We start from the raw sequence: 15,571 nt of genomic DNA on the forward strand, positions 1-15,571 counted from the left end.
CTAATCCGAGGTTTTTATTGCTCCAGATGAATCTTGAAAGATGGCTATTAATTGAGTTAAAAAAGTCTACTGGTAAGAAAAAAGAAATCTTGGGAGGATATTCATTTTGATAATGTTTATCCTACCCAATAATGCTAACGGTAAGGAGATCCATTTCGATAGATCTAATTTCACCTTAACTACAAGGGGAATATAATTTTCTTTAACTAAATTATCCAAATCTGGAGTAATAAATATACCCAGGTATTTGAAGCCTTTTGGTGTTCAATTAAACCCACTAGAAGAAAGTAGTTCTTCGGTTGGTGTTGTATATGAAAAAAGTGCATTGGACTTATAAAAATTTATCTTATATCCTGAATAGCTACCGAATTCTTTAACTGTGTTCAGGAGGTGAGGGACAGAGTTATCAGGATCAGTAATATACAAAAGAATATCATCGGCATATAAAGATATTTTATGTTCGACAGACACAGTCTTAATACCTTGAATTTTTATATTATCTCTGATAAGTGAAGCCAATGGTTCAATCACCAAGGCAAAAAGTAAAGGTGACAGAGGGCACCCCTGCCTTGTTCCTCTAGCTAAAGCGAATGATTTAGAACAGTAACCATTAGTTATAACCGCCGCTTTCGGGCTGTTGTAAATACTCCTTATCCAGTCAATAAAGTTATTTCCCACTTTAAATTTCTTCAGGACAGAAAATAGAAAATCCCATTCTACCCTATCAAAAGCCTTCTCTGCGTCTAAAGATAAGAGCAGAGAAGGCTTCTGGTAGTTGTTAATCTCATTTATTACATTCAGGGTTCTCCTTATATTATCTGCTGCATATCTCCCTTTTATAAAACCTGACTGGTCTGGTTTTATTAATTTAGGTAAGATTAACTCCAGCCTTCTAGCTAGGAGTTTCGTAATGATCTTATAATCATGATCTAACAAACTTATAGGCCTGTAAGAAGAGCATTGTAGAGGATCTCTGCCACTTTTAAGTAGAACACTTATGTGAGCCAAATTCATTGATTGAGGAAGTGTTTTTTCTTTGCAAAAATTATTCACCATTGGCATAAAAATAGGCCGAATCTCTTGCCAAAACTCTTTATAAAAGTCTACTGAAAAACCATCTGGCCCTGGGCTTTTATTTAACGGCATTGAATGTATTGTAGACAGTACTTCCGCTTCTGTAAATGGTGAGTTTAAGATCAATTGGTCTGATACTGAGACTTCAGGTAAATTAATTGTGCTAAGATAATCCTCCAGATTTTCCTGTGAGTACCCCATTTCAGAATTATAAAGGTTATTATAAAAATTAAAAAAAATTGATTGATTTCTCCAGGATGGTAAGTTATTTTATTATCTCTAGAGTATATAGCTTTTATAATTTTCTTGGCTTGCTCTTTCTTTATTTGATAAGCTAATAATTTACCTGGTTTATTTCCAAACTCGTAATCTCTTTGTCTAATATAATTCATTTTTTGTATGGTCTCTTCAGATATTATAGAGTTCAGATTTCCTTTAGCAGTGATTAATTGTTTCCAGTTGTCCTCGGTAGGAGCTTCTTTATGAAGGTTTTCCCTTTGTACAACCTCTTTCTCTATCTCTTTTCTTTTATCTAATTTTTTACGGTTTTTAAATGAAACGTACGTGATAAGAAGGCCTCTTAGGGTAGCTTTTGCTGCTTCCCAAACAGTATTAGGCTCTACCGAAGCATCATTTTCTTTTATATAATTTGAAATCCATACCCGTATGTTTGATTTTAGATCATTATCTTTAAGGAGAAAAGAGTCAAACCTCCATCGTTTAAAGGTAAACCTTTTCTGAGCGCATTTGACCTTCAAATAGATTCTTGCATGGTCTGAAAGGACAATTGGATTTATACTACACTTAGATATCATATACATACAATTAGAAGGAACAAAAAAATAGTCTAATCGAGAGTAGGAATTATGCACATTTGAAAAAAAAGTATAGTCTCTGACATTAGGATGTAGATCCCGCCAAACATCAATTAGACCACTTTCTGCACATAATCCGAGGAGGGTCTTCGTGGATCTAGGATTGGAAATCTTAGTTTGATTGGATTTGTCTCTTGTACCTAAAGTTACATTGAAATCCCCTCCCATAATTCCCAAACCTTTACAATTCTCGTTAAATAATAATATCATATCGGAAAAAAAGACGGCTCATCTACATTAGGAGCATATATATTTAACAAGGTAATTGGGGCTTCATTAAGGGTGCCTGAAATCAAAACAAACCTGCCATTTGGATCAGTTATCAATTTACTCAAAATAAAATGTACGTTACGATTTAGTAAAATACATGTTCCTCTACTATGGGATTTAAATGATGAGAAATAAACTTGGCCTACCCAGTCTGTTTTAAGTTTGGAGTGTTCAATGTCAGATAAATAAGTTTCTTGTAAAAAGACAATGTCCGCTTTATCATCCTTCAAAACAGATAACATTTTTATCCTTTTAATCCGATTACCTAAACCTTGGACATTCCAGGAAAAAATATTAAAATCATTTATATTGAATGCCATTCAACAAAGCTATTGTTTGTTACATAACCTTTTAATACGTACCCCTGCAAACCAGTAACTGTATGGCTGTTCTTACTACTATTAGTTATTATTCCAAAAAGAAAAACACAAAACAAAATATTAAAAACTGAAATAACAAGAAAATCCCTGATCCGTCCTAAGTAATGATAAACCAGAAACATAATAGTCCCATAATACACAAAAAATAAATAAAAAAATCCCTAAACCCTCCCAAAAATCTTCTATTAGGCCAAAGGAAGTAAAGAGTACACAATATAACTAAAAAAAGTCGACTGAAAAGGAAAGGAGACACTGCCAAAGGCATGTCTTCCTAAATCACTGGCGACTTGGAGCACCTTACCTCAGTGCTAATTATAGGTTATTACAAGGGACCAATAGTACTAATAATAACAAAAACAATCCATAAATAGGCCAAAACAGTAACCGTCCTTTTGACACTTAGGGCTCCCTTTTTTGGAAGTCCTCTTAGGCCTGCTTGGCACGGTCCACTTGTATTATTTTATTTCGTTTTATTTTTCACCCAGTTCAACAGTTCTGGAGCAGGAAGCAATCCATTAGGAATCATCTGAGCTTCCCCAACGACTGGTGTTGTATTTTTGTTTTGCTGTGACAGTTCATAATCAGTCTCATAAAAAAAAAAAAAAAAAAAAAACATATGAACGCTTCTCTAAAGGCAAACTGTGTTTTCCAGGCTCGTCATTCGCAGTGATCCAGAGTCGGATGATCTTGAGGTTCAGACTGTCAGACAATCATCCACAGACAACCAGCGTGATAACAGGTTAAATAAAGACTTTTTACTATAGTCGTTATAGCTATCATTATAGTTATCGCTAAAGTTATCGTTATTGTCATCGTTTTATGGTTGTTTTAGCTATCATTATATTTATCATTATAGCTATCATTATATTTATCATTATAGCTATCATTATATTTATCGCTAAAGTTATCGTTATAGTCATCGTTTTAGTGGTTGTTTTAGCTATCATTATATTTATCGGTATAGCTATCATTATATTTATCGCTAAAGTTATTGTTGTAGTCATCGTTATAGTGGTGGTTTTAGCTATCATTATATTTATCGTTATAGCTATCATTATATTTATCGCTAAAGTTATTGCTATAATCACTGTTAAAGTGGTTGTTATAGCTATCAATATAGTTGTCGCTAAAGTTATCATTATAGTCATCGTCATAGTGTTATAGTTATTGCTATAGCTATCATTATAGTTTTCGCTATAGTTAGCATCATAGTATTATATTTATCAGTTTTTAACGCTTCTCTAAAGGCAAACTGTGTTTTCCAGGCTCGTCATTCGCAGTGATCCAGAGTCGGATGATCTTGAGGTTCAGACTGTCAGACAATCATCCACAGACAAGCAGCGTGATAACAGGTTAAATAAAGACTTTTACTATAGTCGTTATAGCTATCATTATAGTTATCGCTAAAGTTATCGTTATTGTCATAGTTTTATGGTTGTTTTAGCTATCATTATATTTATCATTATAGCTATCATTATATTTATCGCTAAAGTTATCGTTATAGTCATCGTTATAGTGGTGGTTTTAGCTATCATTATATTTATCGTTATAGCTATCATTATATTTATCGCTAAAGTTATTGCTATAATCACTGTTAAAGTGGTTGTTATAGCTATCAATATAGTTGTCGCTAAAGTTATCATTATAGTCATCGTCATAGTGTTATAGTTATTGCTATAGCTATCATTATAGTTTTCGCTATAGTTAGCATCATAGTATTATATTTATCAGTTTTTAACGCTTCTCTAAAGGCAAACTGTGTTTTCCAGGCTCGTCATTCGCAGTGATCCAGAGTCGGATGATCTTGAGGTTCAGACTGTCAGACGATCATCCACAGACAAGCAGCGTGATAACAGGTTAAATAAAGATTTTTACTATAGTCGTTATAGCTATCATTATAGTTATCGCTAAAGTTATCGTTATTGTCATCGTTTTATGGTTGTTTTAGCTATCATTATATTGGTATAGCTATCATTATATTTATCGCTAAAGTTATCGTTATAGTCATCGTTATAGTGGTTGTTTTAGCTATCATTATATTTATCGGTATAGCTATCATTATATTTATCGCTAAAGTTATCGTTATAGTCATCGTTATAGTGGTTGTTTTAGCTATCATTATATTTATCGGTATAGCTATCAATATAGTTGTCGCTAAAGTTATCATTATAGTCATCGTCATAGTGTTATAGTTATTGCTATAGCTATCATTATAGTTTTCGCTATAGTTAGCATCATAGTATTATATTTATCAGTTTTTAACGCTTCTCTAAAGGCAAACTGTGTTTTCCAGGCTCGTCATTCGCAGTGATCCAGAGTCGGATGATCTTGAGGTTCAGACTGTCAGACAATCATCCACAGACAAGCAGCGTGATAACAGGTTAAATAAAGACTTTTAATTAGCAGTGCTTCAGATCGCTGTATGATTAAAATCATGTTGTCCTGTAATATTAGCTGACTGTAGTGTGTGTGTGTGTGTGTGTGTGTGTGTGTGTGTGTGTGTGTGTGTGTGTGTCAGTGAATCCGCGAGTGTGTCGAAGGTGTGTTCAGCAGCTCAGCGCTCGACTCCATCTGTCAGAGATGCTCACAGGTGTGTGTGTGTTTTCTCCTTCAACACAGCAGTCAGTGTAATCAATCACTTAAGAAAATATTATAAATAATAATAAAAGTTAAAAAAAGAAGTTTTAATTGACAGGAGAATACTGGAAAATGTTACATTTGGCAGGGGTCGAACAGTCATGGAACCCCTGGAGAAGTTTGGTGGGGAAAAATAAACTTAGGAAATTTTGGAAATGTGTTACACAAATTAAGTCTTTATAATAGAATACATGTTTAATTGATAAAATCGGCTGCACAAATAAATGAACCCTGGTTTATATGCTTACATTCTGACAGAGTTGTAACACACATTATCATTCACATTGTATAAGATGATGAATGTGCATGTCATTGATTATTTAGCACAAAAGTGTTCTTGTTTAAGTATGTCCAATAGCTGACTGTAGTGTGTGTGTGTGTGTGTAGCAGTGGTGAATCGCGCTCGACTCCTGCGCGTCACAGTGTTCCTCCGTCTGTCAGGCGCTCGGGCAAGAAAACACACAACAGCCGCAGGTGTGAACATGTTGCATCATCACACACTCACTGATACACTGCTATCGGACAAACATGATCCCACTGGACATGTGATATCCCATAATGTGCATGTGAACAGCTGATGTGATCCGGTGTGTGTGTGTTCTCCTTAGGGTGGTTGCGTCCAGTGATGAGGAGTGTGAGGATCCTCCGTCTGACAGACACACAGCCGGACAGGAGCCGCATCACAGCAGGTGCCTTCAGTACACACACACACACACACACACACACACACACACACACACACACACACACACACACACACACACACACACACACATACACACACACACACTCAAGACACGCTCGCATACTCAGGCATGCTCATGGACACACATACACACACACACACACACACACTCTCACACACACTTTACTCATTGAATGCTCTCTAAGGCTTGCTTCACTGTGATGCTGAAAACACAGGATCTCCAGCTGATGATCTCACACTGAAACACACAGCGCAACAGTCAGCCTAAACACCCTCTCACTCAGTCACTCACACACACTAAAGCTATATCGTGCTTTGAGTTGAGTTTGTGTGATGCTTCGCCAGAACTTCTACTTCTAATATTATTATTATTATGAGAGGTACACAATATTATTAGCTCATTGTATAACTCTGTGGCACACCGAATGCTAAGCGCTTAACGGGACACGCCGCATTCCTCTAGAGAAGGACTAAACAAGGTTTTGTAATACATATTTGTACTTTACCTCTATAAAAGCAGCATACACGCACCGTATATGAGGAGGATGCCTCTCGTTCTCCAGCTGAAGGTTTCTGACTGCACTCTTTTACAGAGCTGGGTTGAGATCTACAGATGCAGAGTGCAATACAGATGTGTATTAAGGGTGTGTTCTTTCCGCTAGACAGTGCTTGAGAACCCTGTAACTGAGAGTCTGTGTGTTTCTCTGTGACAGTGACCCAGAGTGTGTGTTGGAGGAGCGTGCGGCGCCCCAGAGCTCGACTCCTGCGCGCCACAGCAGAGCCGCTCGGAGCAATCACAGGTGTGTGTGTGTGACATTTCTCACAAATACTGCATTGATACAAATATACCTTTATTTAAATGACGTTTGACGAGAAAGTTGACCACTGTGTTCCTCCTGAGTGCAGTGAGTCTGAGGTTCACAGCACTCGCCCGCAGGTGTGCAGCTCTCCAGCCGACAGCCGCTCGTCGTCCTCAGGGAAGCGCAGCTCCAAGAGGTGTGTGTGTGTGTGGAGGTGTGTGTGTGTGTGTGTGTATGTGTGTGTGTGACTGTGAACATGCACTGACTGACGTGTGTCTCTCAGGGCCCGATGGCAGGACGCGTCAGGGATTCAGGAGGACTGGAGCGACGAGGAGTCTCTGTTCAGCGCCGCTTCAGGTACACACACACACACACACACACACACACACACACACACACACACACACACACACACACACACACACACACAGCTGCAGGGCCAGGCATGATCTCTCCGTATCGGCTGGGATTCTGTCAGTGAGGATAATTAGACAGTATTTTGTGCTGATTCGGCCTGTCATGGTCAGCTGACTCCTGAAGCTGCTCAGATTCGGTTCCCAGCTCTGACAGGTCGTAGCGTGCGCTGTGTTGATCTCCAGGGATGGTTTGCCTTTATAGGGACATTTTTATGACCTTATTGGATATGCCTCATCTTTGTGTAAAACCCTTTGCATTTAATCAGTTGCAATAATAGGACACCACAGGGATGTTTCCAGTCAGAAGAAGTCTGTATGAAAATCTGATTTTGCTCTGCATTTACACTGACATGATCTCAAAGCATGACTTGCGCAGTTGTAATCGAAAAGATATTGAAATGACTTTTTCAATGATACTTTTTAAATTTGAAACTTAATTTGATTCATTGAATCGTTCGCTCTACAGATTCGCTCAAAGACCTTTTCCACTGACTTCCAGGGGCATTATTTTATAACTTTATTGGATGCATGCCTCATCTTTGGTTAAAACTCTTTGCATTTAATCAAGATACTAAATTAGAATAATAAAACTCTATAGGGATGTTTCCAGTCAGAAGAAATCAGTATGTAAATCTGCTTTTGCTCTTTGCATTTGGATGCATTTACACTGAAACAGCAACTGCATAAATCATGCTTTGAGATTGTTTAAAAAACATTGAAATGATTTTTTTAATGATACTTTGAAAGTGCCAGTATCTGAATGAGTCATTGAATCATCCACTCAACCGATTGGCTCAAAAGGCTGATTCTTGCATCTAGGGCTGCACGATAATGGTTAAAATGATAATCCCGATTATTTTGCTCAAAATTATAATTGCGATAATTAATCACGATTATTCTCATTTGAGAAACTACAGAGAAAGAGAAGAGACAGTTAACGCTTTTGCACGAGTATTTGCGCAAAATCCGCAAGATTTGGTTTACACGAATTTCCCCAGCAAAGTCAGTAAACATAACATGCCAAAGTGGCCAGTGATTTGACAGCGATACCCGCCAAAGTTAATTTTTAGCCGCATTTGGCGGGTGTTAATTTCAAACCATCAGACTTCATTTAACCAACTAACGTTACAACTTCCTCAGACAGCAAGTCAATACAAATGGCATGATTTAACGTTGAGCGCTTTGTGATGCGTCTTCACATTAGATCTTAAAGCGACACATTTCGGTTGAAAATGAGACAAAGTACAGATCCAGATCGCTCAGCAAATTCGTACTGCAAAGAAAAATAGTCTACTTGTTGATACTCACTGAAAACGGGCAGTGGCTGTCGTTTTCAACTGATTCACATCATGAAAACTGGTAAAAACGTAAACTTCAAAAAACAGAACAGCGAAACAGATTTAGTCACACAAACACAAACAGTGGCTTGTGAAGAAACAGACTGGCTGCAAACAGAATATCGCTGTGGAGATCAGTGTTTTTTCCGCAGTGTAGAGCGCGCGCAGGGTTGCCAGATTGCACCGATTAAGTAAAACACGGGGCATAACATGTAAGAGAAAAGCTCTGTTTGGGTAATTTGGGAGATTTAAGATTCAGATCTGGCAACCACAAACATCAGTGCTAGTGGGGACTTGTTTACAATGCAAGATAATGCAAATGTCTAATAAAAAAGCGTTTTCAGGATAAAAAACGAGCGGGCAAATATCGCGACAATTTTTTTAAATTAATCGAGAGAGGCAGATATCGTTATCGCGATTAAAATACGATTAATCGTGCAGCCCTACTTGCATCTATGAATGAATCACTGATGAACTATTGAGTTTGGACAGCACTGTTTCTGGACTCCCAGTATTACCTGTTGCACAGAATCAGTCGTGCCGACAGCACATTACTCGTGTGACTTTGCTTGACTACATCATATAGAAATACACGATATCATGCAGGGCATTCTCCCCTTCATATATTGATTATCAAGCTCAATCTAACTGTGTTCTGCTAATCTGTGGTACTGACTGGCTACGTTTACATACTCAACTTGTGTTTTGTAGTGTTCACATGAACACTAATCATGTAATCGGGTTGATGTGTGTGTTTATATGTCACAAGCTTCTGATCGGGATGTATTTTTAGACATGCACTCACTGCACAGATATACAGTTTCCCGATGTTTACGCATAACAACTGTTCTCCTACATCCGTTCTTTATTAGTTTTAAACAGCAGATTTAATACTTATCCATTTCTGCTCATAGTTTGGAGATAATGAGCGTATGAGCCGTTGTGCTTATATTAAACTGTGTCGTGTGTGGATGAGCGTCTGAAGCGAGCGCTGGTTGGCCGTTGTCCTGCTCCACTTCACACACGCAGAGAAAGCCAGATTACAGAATAACACACACTCGTTTATACCACACTTTATTCATCAGGAGGAACAGTGCGTCACACGTCATTACACTGTTTTTATGTCAGGTTCTCTCGATCGGATTAGAAAAGGAATAAACCACCACTTTCAATCCGATCGAAGTCTCATTGGGATCGAGCTCAGTCGGATCGATTAAGGCGTTTACATGGAGGCTCTTCAGTCCGATTGAGCTGTCAACCCCATTACTAACGGATTATTTGGTCACATGTAAACATCGCCGGAGAAAGCATACACATTTAGATGTATTTATTTACACTGCATCATGATCAAAGTGAATCAATGAAAGCATGCATTCGCAAGGCCTGGTTTAGTTTGTTTTGTGCAAAAGCGAGTGACATGTTCTGTGTATCATTACAAATTAGGAAGTTATGATTGGTGGTACATATGACACATCCTGTGTCTGTCGTCACACACACTCACATTTCTGCTTCACGTTTGTGTCGTCTGCAGGTCCGTCCCGCAAGAAGAAGTACACCAAGAAGGTGCGTGTGTGTGTGTGTCCCATCAGATGCATGTGTTGACAGATACAGTGTAATGTGTTTGAGATGATGTGTTTTCCTCACTGCGTTTCACAGGTGTGTTCTCCATCTGTAAATGTTAGAAACTCCTGCAGAGAGAGAGAGAGAGAGAGACAGAGACAGAGACAGAGACAGAGACAGACAGACATTTTTGCACATTATTTATATATATAGCATAGACTACATGGTTAAACTTACTATAGGTTTTCATAGCCTTACTATTGTTTTCATAGCCTTCAATGTGAACATTGTTTGTCGGACAACATTGAGCAGGAGGGTTTATATATATATATATATATATGTGTGTTAGGGCTGGGTAAAAAATATCGATTTCTCAATTTTAATCGATTCTCATTTTTACGAAACGATATTGATTCTTAAATCCCAAGAATCGATTAGTCATCCTGTTTTCAGTTGATGAATGAATGGAACATTGTTGCGCGCATCCCATCCAATAAATCACAATAATCTTTGTGCCCTGTTATTATTGATATGAAACGAAGTATCAGATTTCAAATTACGCCCAGTTTCTTACGAAATTCAAAAACATAATTACCGTTTTGGCGCTGTGGCGTGAGATCGCTCTGGCTCAGCTCAGCTCATCTCAAGAGAAGCAGCAGCGCGCACATGATCTTCTCTTCCGCCTTAATAATACCAGTTACTTGCAGTGCGAAATGAACATGAATGAGCATCTGAAAGTGTGTTAAAAGATAGAGTACAACTTACCGAAGTCCGTATCATGTCACATGGAATCGCTTAATCAGACGTTTCTGTAATTTATTGATCGATATGTAATATGGTGCATATATTTGACAAAATATTCCTATATCCTATATAAAAATTCCATATATTCCTCTCTAGAGTTAATTTTTCTAGCTGACTAACGAGTTTATGGTCACTGGATATGTTTTTTCTGAGGTAAATGTGACGTTACATGACATTGTTTACTAACGTCTTTCCACGGTTAAAACACTGATTAAGCGATTCCATGTGACATGATACGGACTTCGGTAAGTTGTACTCTATCTTTTAACACACTTTCAGATGCTCATTCATGTTCATTTCGCGCTGCAAGTAACTGGTATTATTTACTCGGTAACCATGTGTTAATTACCCCTAGGTTCATTTTTCACTGGATTTGTCCTTTAACCGCATATCTCTCGAACCGTTAGTCCAATGGATTTCAAACTCGACAGGTGTCTCGCTACGGGCACGAGTAAGTGCAGTGCCAAGTTTGACGTTGTTTGGATGAGAAATGCTAAAGATATCGTTAAATATATCATTTTTAAAAGGTTGTGGTCTAAAAATAAACATTCTGACATTAGAGGGTTGTATCGGTCAAAGAAGCCCCAAGAAGGTTGTGGTTTAAACATAAACATTCTGACATAAACACTCAGTCAGCTACACTGTTTACTTCTGAATATTATAGTTTGGTTCCAGAACGTGATAAATCCATTTTGATTAATTTGAGTAAAAATGTGTTTTCTTTACGAAGAAACCAACAATTACTAAAAACACACACAAAAACTGATTTTGCACGGGCACTTTACACTGCTCCCTGAATCGACACGCTTATTCATTTGTGGATGTTAACTGAATCTATATGTCAGCTATGCTGTTTACTTCTGAATATTATATTTCATTTTGGTGCGCTTAACGTTACCGCTACTGTGTAATAGTAGTCTATGCTATTCACCAACTAAACATATCCTATTCAATGCGTTCACAGTCTCTTTCACGGGCATCATTTGTAGTTGCCTATTCACAAACTGTTTGCTCAAGCATAGCGTTTTCTCGGAGTTCACTGTGTGCTTTCTACCATGCACAAATAAAAATGTCACTGAACTTTTGCTGTGTAATTGTAACAATGACTCAAACACACCAAACTAACAATTACTAAATACACACTCAAAAACTGATTTTGCACGGGTATTTTGCACTAGTTCATTATAATTTTTAATGTTCTTCAATATTTAATGCATGTTTGAATAAATCTGGAAAGTTTTTTATGACAGCCACCATTTTTTATATACTTTCATATAACTTTATTATTATAAAAATAAATAAAAGTGTATTTTAAGTGTTTGTATACAAATCAGTTAATTTTTACCTTCAAAATTATAGTAGGCTAATGCAGCCTAGGCTACAACTGACTCCCATAGTTTACAATAATAGTTAAGAGATTTGTTTTCCTTGAGAAAATTTTCAGTGTATTGTACCTGATATCCAAAATAATCGATATCGAATCGAATCGAATTGCAAGCTTGTGAATCGAAATTGAATCAAATTGTGAAATTTGTGTCAATACCCAGCCCTAATATATATATATATATATATATATATATATATATATATATATATATATATATATATATATATATATATACATACATATACACTGTGTATATATATATAATTGTTTTTTGTTTTGTTTTTGTTTTTTGAAAAAATATGCTGTATATCGCCATTCACCAAACAATACAGATATATGATTTTTTGGCCATATCGCCCAGCCCTAATTTAGAAATATGATGTGAAAATGCCCGCCTTGTGTAGTATCACCGTAAACGCAGTCGGTTGAGTCTTCAGTGAGCGTAAACATGAGAGATGAGGTGTGTGTGTGAACACTGGACCCGTGCAGCTCTTAAAGTGACCGCAGCCTAATATCCCTGCTGCCGTCTGTTATTACATGCTAATCAAACAAAAGACAGAAAATAGAAAGACAGACTGAATTACTGTAATAAGGGTTAACCTATATTTATACAGTGAAGATTAATTAATATTTCTGAACCTGAAAATATAGTTTAGAACTTCATGGAAACCCTGAAAAGATCTGTTTATTTCATTTGTATGGTTGTATTTATTTGTGCTATTCCTCATAATTTGAGTTTGTTCTTATTTTATTACTATCTTTAACAATATTTCAAATGTATGAGTTAGACTAGTAGTTTTTGGTGTCAGAACCTTATATATTAAAGGGGTACTTCAGGATTTAGCATTAAGCTTTGTATCAGTAGAAAACCTGTAGTATTTTCGAATTACCGTGCTTTCAACCCTCATATCCCCCTGAGAGGAGAGATTTATGTATTTTTTGTCTGGAAAAAATCCTCAGATGACGCAAAAATCGGCATTTTGCGTCATCGGAGGATTTTTTGGCCAGAGGCGAGAGACTACAGCCAGTAGGAGGAGCTGTCCCGCATGTTCTCAACCCGCCCATAGAGGGTGGGATATCACTCACAGAATGTACAAATAGTGTCAGCCATCTTTTTTTGGAAGCTAAGCTAGCAGGCTCTTGTTCTGTGGAGAAAGCTGAGTAGTAGGGGTTACCATCCTCTTTTTCCCGGACATGTCCGGCCGTCGAGATCGTCCAAAATGTCCGGGATTCGGCTTTTGCTTTCTGCAGTCGCCATTCATTGTTTACATGCACACCTTTTGTTTCAATCTAACTGAATTCATTCCGATTGGTGAATCTGAATGTAGTGTTTACATGAACGCTAAACAAGTGATCGGTTGATGTGCGTTTTAACATTGCTAAGAAAATTCCCGCTCCTCCGTGAGAGATACGAGACCGGCGCGTCTCAGTAATCACACCACTGTCCTCGCGCCGTTCTCCCGCGGCCCTCTGCCTCGTCCTCCTCGCCACAGTAAACATGATGAATGGCGACTGTATAACGCAAAAGCCGAATCCCAGACTCACTTGTAGCTTAGCTTTGTTGTTTACAACTGCTCTCTAACCGGTAGGCGTGGCTTGGGAGTGACCTCGTAGGGCAGCGAAGCAAGTGCATTCTGGGAGTTAGATACATTTTCTGGCTTTTCTCAGTCTAGAAGGCTCCAAATTCTAAAATAATTTCACATTTCTACTACATAAATGACCCATTTTAAATACACATTCATCTTTCCAGAGGTGAAGTATCCCTTTAAAGGGGCATTCCACCCATTTGAACATTGTTTTTTATTTAAAGTGGGTCATATATGTAGTCGAAATGTAAAATAAATTTTGAATTTGGTGCCTTCGTGACCGAGGAAAGACAAAAAATAACTTCAGGACGCATTTGTATGAAAGACAACAACTCCCACAATGCACCACATTGCACAGCTCCGCAAGCCACTCCCACTAATCCAGAAAGCGGCTACAAGGCTAGCTACCACCAGAGCTTGAAATTAATTTCACACAAAATGTCTAGTTAGTTGGCGAACTCATTAGTGCATTACTCCTCGTTTGTATTTCTTTCGAAAAGGTGAATTATTGCATGGTACCTGGATGTTCAGTCAGAACATATGCGGTGCGAAACTAGGATAGTTCACAACACAAACGTTTCGTCCAGGAGAAATTGTCATTGTTGAAATTCTTTGCCGCAGACGGACTCTATCTCTGTGTTCGTAGCGGTTCGTAGTTGCATAGTGAGATCACCGGCGCCACCAGTCCGCCCTAACTTGAGCCAGTCCGGGCTCCTCGTCCGCGGCAGGCAGGTCTTCTGCCTCGGCTGCTCTTCGCTATAATGCGGCTTGTAAAGGTAGCCACAAACACCTGATTCAAGCATCAGACTTCCGAAATCCTCTTCTTCTATATCATATTGAGCACTCTCCTCCGCTATTGTCATAACTTTACATCTGTCTCCACAGTGCCTGTTAGCTTAGCTTCAAACAAGATGGAGGATATTGCTTTGTTTCAGAGAGTAAAGTCCCACCCACTGATCTGTAATAGGTCTGTAGCGTGAGCGGGTCCCGCCCCCTGGGAAAGATGAGGAACGAGTGTTGTAGTCTCAACAGAAATCCCCCCCTCTGACACTTTCTCCTACAATGACGCAAAATGACGATTTTTGCGTCATTGTAGGAGGAAGTGTAAGAGGTAAATAACGGATTTCTCCCGTCTCAGGGGAAAATGAGAGAGTGTTGCACGACCATTCAACAGTATGACTGGGTTTCTAACAATGCAAAGCTTAGTGCAAATGGGTGGAGTGTCCCTTTAAGGTTACATGGATCAAAAACAACTAAAACAATAACTAGACGTATTTATTTTATGTATTTATTACTTTTTTGTGTTGGGGCCAATGAAAATTTTGGCGGGGCAAGTAAAAATTTCAACCAATTCGAGCGTCCTGTGTGTGTGTGTCAGATGTGGACGGTGCAGGAGTCGGACTGGCTGAAAGAGGGCGTGCGGCGCTTCGGCGTGGGATGCTGGGAGCCGATCCGCTTGACCTTCCCCTTCACGGGGCGCACCGCCTGCAACCTGAAGGACCGCTGGAGGACCATGGTCAAGCTCAAGATGGTCTGACACACACACGGGATCATCTTCGTTTTATACCCATGTTCATTAACTGTTTTATAACACCGTGTGTGAGTGTATGTGTGTGAGAGAGGTTTTCGTTCCCTATTAAATGTTCGTTGTGTTGGAGCAAGAGTTGCTGTCGTCCTTCCACACCATCGTCTGCTGAAACTGAAGCATCTCGATGAACACCTTCATAAACACCACCTCA

The 15,571-nt window shown here is 38.4% G+C and overlaps 1 protein-coding gene across 6 annotated transcripts in view; it reads left to right on the forward strand.

Moving 5' to 3' along the window:
* The window catches only part of terfa (telomeric repeat binding factor a), a 31,398-nt gene extending 15,909 nt beyond the window's left edge, over positions 1–15,489 (forward strand). Inside the window, exons 9-20 of one of the 6 annotated variants that reach the window (XM_084112249.1) lie at positions 3,252–3,338; positions 3,865–3,951; positions 4,369–4,455; positions 4,893–4,979; positions 5,118–5,189; positions 5,624–5,710; positions 5,845–5,925; positions 6,656–6,742; positions 6,849–6,938; positions 7,026–7,099; positions 10,027–10,058; positions 15,211–15,489. In XM_084112249.1, coding sequence (XP_083968375.1) covers positions 3,252–3,338; positions 3,865–3,951; positions 4,369–4,455; positions 4,893–4,979; positions 5,118–5,189; positions 5,624–5,710; positions 5,845–5,925; positions 6,656–6,742; positions 6,849–6,938; positions 7,026–7,099; positions 10,027–10,058; positions 15,211–15,369 — 1,030 coding nt within the window. In that variant the 3' untranslated portion in view covers positions 15,370–15,489. The remainder of the gene's footprint in view (positions 1–3,251; positions 3,339–3,864; positions 3,952–4,368; positions 4,456–4,892; positions 4,980–5,117; positions 5,190–5,623; positions 5,711–5,844; positions 5,926–6,655; positions 6,743–6,848; positions 6,939–7,025; positions 7,100–10,026; positions 10,059–15,210) is intronic. The other 5 variants (XM_084112250.1, XM_084112251.1, XM_084112252.1 and 2 more) reach the window with 5 other exon arrangements.
* The last annotated feature ends 82 nt before the right edge of the window (positions 15,490–15,571 follow it).

This window comes from Abramis brama (assembly GCF_963993115.1).
Source record: "Abramis brama genome assembly, chromosome: 4".
Taxonomy (NCBI): Eukaryota; Metazoa; Chordata; class Actinopteri; order Cypriniformes; family Leuciscidae; genus Abramis; species Abramis brama.